The sequence below is a fragment of the Nicotiana attenuata genome, unplaced genomic scaffold, assembly GCF_001879085.1.
Source record: "Nicotiana attenuata strain UT unplaced genomic scaffold, NIATTr2, whole genome shotgun sequence".
In the NCBI taxonomy this organism is placed as follows: Eukaryota; Viridiplantae; Streptophyta; class Magnoliopsida; order Solanales; family Solanaceae; genus Nicotiana; species Nicotiana attenuata.
This window is the reverse complement of record NW_017670804.1, coordinates 134184-140107: the sequence shown is the minus strand read 5'-3', so window position 1 is coordinate 140107 and position 5924 is coordinate 134184. Positions and strand designations below refer to the sequence as shown.

General features: G+C 37.6%; 1 protein-coding gene across 1 annotated transcript in view; it reads left to right on the top strand.

Moving 5' to 3' along the window:
* The first annotated feature begins 331 nt into the window (after window positions 1–331).
* The window catches only part of LOC109243475 (probable acyl-activating enzyme 17, peroxisomal), a 9794-nt gene continuing 4201 nt past the window's right edge, over window positions 332–5924 (top strand). The window contains exons 1-6 of the mRNA XM_019410417.1: window positions 332–792; window positions 1602–1731; window positions 1851–2098; window positions 3374–3578; window positions 5090–5130; window positions 5307–5432. Of these exons, the coding sequence (XP_019265962.1) occupies window positions 530–792; window positions 1602–1731; window positions 1851–2098; window positions 3374–3578; window positions 5090–5130; window positions 5307–5432 (1013 nt within the window). The 5' untranslated portion in view covers window positions 332–529. The remainder of the gene's footprint in view (window positions 793–1601; window positions 1732–1850; window positions 2099–3373; window positions 3579–5089; window positions 5131–5306; window positions 5433–5924) is intronic.

The following is a 5924-nucleotide window of genomic DNA, read 5'->3' as shown; positions in this document are numbered from 1 at the left end:
ATAACTTCTTGATACATATGCATTTATAAAAAAAAAAAAGGAGGCAACAATTTCTTAAATACAAGGCACAAACTTTAAGACGTGAAGCATTTGCAGTCAGCCATGTAACTCATTGCACGCTTATTCTAAAAATATTTCAATCGTTTTTAAAAAATTTATATATACTAATTAGTATTAGATACACGTGCAATACACGTGTAAGAAAAGTTGGATAAGAAAAGTTGGATACATGAATAATGGAGTATATAAACTAAATTAATATATTAGAATCACGTAAAATGAACCAAAGTACTAATAACTAAAAAAATGGGCATATTTGGCAGCCATCAACAAGTTGCCAAATTAATCAAAGGTTGACATGTAGATAGTGACAGTTTATCTTCATCTAATACCCAACAACTCCAAGGTGCTTGATAATCATTGCCTACGCAACCATATGCTAATTTCTCTCTAATTTTTGTGTAATCAATCACTCTTTACCACTGTGTACCAAAAAATTTACTGTAGTGGGTGTGGACTGTGTAGGACTATGGCACATCAGAATTACAAAGGCTTAGATTCCGTCACCGTCGCCGACGTTGAAGCTCTAGGAATAGCCTCTGAACTCGCCGGAGAAATTCACGAAAAACTCACCCGAATTGTTCGTAATTACAGTGCTACCACTCCCCAAACATGGCACCATATTTCCAAAGAAATTCTAACCCCCAAACTCCCTTTCTCTTTACACCAGATGATGTACTATGGATGTTACAAGGATTTTGGCCCTGACCCACCTGCTTGGTTACCCGACTCGTTAGTCCCTCTTCTCTTTCTTTTATTTGATCATTTTTTGGGTTAAAGGTGGGAAAAATGGATTCTATCAGTTTATCAAGTCACTCAATCAACTATCCCTCTGTTTTGATCTAATTGTTAAATGAATGGTCATAATTAGACTATTTTTTACATTGGTCGGTAAATATCTGTTGAGTACACTAAGCTTCAATTGCGAACTGGTTTGGGATTGACTAAATTAGTCGTATGCTTTAGAGGCACTGACAATGTTCCAACGTTTTAGTATTCAGAGGATTCGTCATAATTTGACTATTTTTACACTGATATCAACTTCATGACCATCGTGCTTTATCTGGATTTGTGATTGACTATGCTTTTGAAGCTCACATAGGCGGAATCTGCTAATGTACCTGTGAAAAATCTTAGTAACTTACTTTCACGTGTGGAGTTACGTTCAATAATTTGAAAGCAAAGACATCTAACTGATAGCTAGTGTAATTTGGGACTAATGGATGAGTGTACTATCATGCGGCATAGTTTTGTGGGGTTGCTTGTCAAATGGTTTAGCGGATGTCAATCATGCCAATTTTCTATTACTTATTTATCTGAATGGTGATCCCCCTTTTGCTTTTTTTTTGGGGGTGGGGGGGATAAGTGAATGGCCATCCTTTTTCAACTGCACCTACGAGTAGATTTTTGCATTATTGCATGCACTGTATGGAGAAAACAATACATGACGTGTGTTATAGAATTCACGGAACTTAAATTTGTTAGAATTTTGTGAGAGTTTTCTTCTTATTGTCAACTTTATTTCATATTTGTTGGAACAGAAAGAATGTAGGTTTGACGAATATTGGTCAACTTCTGGAGCGGCGTGGAAAGGAGTTCTTGGGATCAAATTATGAAGACCCAATTTCTAGCTTCTCTGATTTTCAAAGGTTTTCAGTCTCCGAGCCAGAGGTAGGTTGAAAGTACTTTGAGGATGAATTCCTGATCTTCTGTGTTGTGCTTTTGATGCTAATAAGGAATCATGCCTTTGTTGACTCTCTCATTTCCTGCTCAATCACTTCATTTGCTAGGTATATTGGAAAACCATATTGGAGGAAATGAATGTTTCATTTTCAGTTCCTCCTGAATGTATTTTACGTGAGAGTCCATCTCATCCAGGTGGTCAGTGGCTTCCTGGAGCGCGAGTGAACCCAGCGAAGAATTGCCTCAGTTTTAGAAAGAGGACTTTAAGTGATGTAGCCATAGTGTGGCGAAGTGAAGGAAATGACGAAGCACCTGTTGAAAAAATGACCTTGAAGGAGTTATGTGAATCAGTTTGGTAAGATACATTGGTGTTGTTAATTATTTTCTCTACAAACTGATGTTCGGTTTACGAGACTTATCTAGATCAGGTTTTATCTGATATTGTGAAATGATAACATCTTTTTCAAATATAAGTTATAGATCAAGAAACTAGTGAACTACATGAAAATACCACTAGCCAGCAATTTTAAAATTTTGAAAGCAATATGATTTAACTTTAAGTTCATGGAGGTCCTGTTTGTTCAATTCTAAAACAAACAAACAAACAACAACCCAGTGTAGTCCCACAAGTGGGGTCTGGGGAGGGTAGTGTGTACGCAGACCTTACCTCTACTCCGATGGGGTAGAGACGTTGTTTCCGAAAGACCCTCGGCTCAAGAAGACGAAAAGACAAAAAGAGACAATATATCGGTACCATGGAAATAATAACAACAACACAAGAACCAGCGAAGAGATGAAAGGGAGAAATAATGACCAGTAAATAAGGCCCGGCACTATGAAAACGGAAGAGTGAATCACTAATTTACTAGTTGAATCCATCTAACCTGTTTCATATCTCTTTATTGTTCTATTCCCGGTGGTTTCATGTAGGAGTACTTTCTGCATCGTGCTCTTCATGTGAACGTGGGATGGAACTCTCAGTTGTATCGTGCATGTAGCATTAAGTCTAGCAATTTGCTACTATTCTATGAAGTAAAAGCATGTGAACCGAGTTGTTCGCATATATTTTGCTTTTGCCTACAAGTGCATTCGTCTGAACAGGAGCCTTGGAGCAATGGTAAAGTTGTTTCTGTGTGACTTATAGGTCACCGGTTCGAGCCGTGGAAGCAGCCACTATTGATTGCATTAGGTTACATTGTCTACATTACACCCCTTGGGCGCGGCCTTCCCCAGACCCTGCGTAAACGCGGGATGCCTCCCCCCCTTTTCCTGAAAGTGCATTTGTCTAGAAATTCTTTGGTACTTAATTTGAAACATGCTTAGGGTGCCCAAAAATTGTGGTTTGATGATTAGGTTACTCAAATGTGTAACATATAGTTTGTTAACGACCCGTCGTCTGCTTCTGGGGAATACTTCATGGTTTACACTAGAAATGCTCACCAAGTTGCATGATGTTGTGATGGACATGTTACTCCAACTTTACCCGACTTTGCAATTTCTATAATTTGAATTTTCACAGCTTACAGCTTTTGCAGTCCAAGTTGCATCTTGTGGTTTGCTTTTCTCCAAGTTTGCTTGACTTTGAAATCTGAGAAACATCAATTTCTCACAGTTATAACCTTTCATACAGGGCAGTTGCATATGCTCTTGAAACCCTGGGTTTGGAGAAAGGATCTGCCATAGCTATAGATATGCCGATGGATGTTAATTCTGTGGTGATCTACTTGGCTATTGTTCTTGCTGGTTATGTAGTTGTGTCAATTGCTGATAGTTTTGCTCCAAGTGAAATTTCGACAAGGCTCATCTTATCAAAAGCAAAAGCAATTTTTACGCAGGTGCCCTGCTTAACTAATCTGAGGATATTATTCTTTTTGTGGGTGTTGTATCATATGTTCTCTTTAAGGTCATTAGACAAACCTAATTCCAGTTGAGTCTGATATAGAGTTTCTTTGGACCAATGCAAATTTCTTGTTCTTTTCATGCTAGCATTTCCACATTCAGAAAAGTTGTGGTTGCATGGACAGGACCACACTGGTGCATTGGCTGTGATGTACCTGATAACATAGTACTAAATCCAAAATTCTGATGGTATTAGATGGTTTTATAGTTCGTCATTCAACAATTTGTCGGATAATAACCAAATTCAGCAACGAATTGAGGAAAAGTTGATTAATAAAGTGTTACTATATATGCATTAAAAAGTAGATACATGTGAATTCGAAAAAATATTATGAGTTTCTATTTTGCGAAGGGGAGCCTTGGCGTAACTGGTAAAGTTACTGCCATGTGACCAGGAGGTCACGAGTTCGAGCCGTGGAAACAGCCACTTGCAGAAATGCCGGGTAAGGCTGGGTACAATAGACCCTTGTGGTCTGGCCCTTCCTCGGACCCCGCGCTTAGCGGGAGCTTAGTGCACCGGGCTGCCCTTTTTATTATGAGTTTCTATTTTACATCAATCAGGCAATGTATGAAGATTATATGTGAGACCAAATTAGTGGGACAGGAGACTGGTTGTAAGATTACGGCTTGATATCTTCTTAAAATATTTAGATATGTCAGTATTGGATATAATCAATTTATATCCAAGAGATCTAGAAGATTTATGAAGTAGTCACCTAATGAAAGATCAAGACATATTCATAATATTTTATTATTTCTGAAAAAACTTGGAGAAATTTGGTGAAGAGTCTATTAAGCACCCAAAGTCAATGTATTAACATGACGAAAGAACTTCTATTTGAGACTCAAAATAAGGGCAGTCCGGTGCATTAAGCTTTCGCTATGTGCGGGTCCGAGGAATGACTGGACCACATTGAAACTGAAAGCTGGTATATGAATTTCAAATATAAAAAATGTACGAATGTTTCAAATATTAGTGTCCAACAGATTTCTTATTGCTTCATTTTTGAATCCTTCAAATGAAACAAAATAGTTTGAACATGGAGAAGTAAACTCTTCATACTCATGAACGTTGTGTCTTTTTGTCTCTATTAAAGGCATTTGGAGATTTCCGGAGAGATCCAGTATTTTACATAGGCTTCCACAAATATAGTTGGGTTAACATTCTACAGACGTATCCAGTACACAAACTATTTTCTGTCTTTCTTATTTGATCACTGCTTCTTATGGAACCCTCTATGATGAAATTAAACTTATTTTAGATTTTTATTCCTTACGTTCGACAAAACTCCGATAATTGTTGAATTTTGGTTCAAATAAATATTATCTCATTCTTATTACTCCTTTTTGCATATGCAATTTTGCCCATTAGCTTCCAGTTTCTTTTTTTTCTTTTTTTTGAGTACTTCACTTGTTTAATTTTGTTATCTATCAACCATGTATCCAGGATTTTATTTTCCGTGGAGATAAAAAGATACCCTTGTACAGGTCATCTCTCTCTTCTCTTTCTGATGTACATCTTAATTTTTTTCATTTCTTCTGTGTTCCTCAAAGGCCTTCTGAACTGCATCCAGGTTCATGCCTAATTGCTAGTGCCACTAGTAAATTTTGCATTTCCCTTTTTTCATTTCATTTCTTTCTTGACTCACTTGTTGAAACTGCAGTCGAGTTGTTGATGCTCGTTCACCGACAGCAATTGTCATTCCCAATAGAGCCTCCAGCTTAAGCATACAATTACGTGATGGAGACATCTCTTGGCCTGAATTTTTAGAAAGAGTGAAAGATTCCAGGTAAGAACTCCTTTCACAGATATTCTTGTCATTTAGTTCTTTCTCTTCTACATGTTTAATCGATGAAACGGACAGTAAAATGTGTGTTCTTTATACCTGTCATACTTAATTGTTACCAATGAATTGGCTCAGAGCTTGGCATGTTGTATCAATTTCTTCTTCTCATAAACATTCAGAAGTATAGATGAGTCCCGGCTAAGAATACTCACTTATATGAGAAGTATGATGTTCATTATACATGTGCTGCCTAAGATGAGTTGCAACCACATTTTTGTCTTCTAGTGTTAGGGAGGGGAATCTTCTCCCACATGACTTATTTAGGTAATTAACAATTTGTTTACATAATTTACATAACCTCAAAACATAGCTGGGTGAGCTTATCCATCCTTAGCTTGTATTATGGAGGTATCGGAAAATGTCTCCCTGCTTGTTCTGTTACTTTGGTTTTACTTGCTTCCAACAAACGTCCCCCCCCCCCCCCCCCCCCCCCCC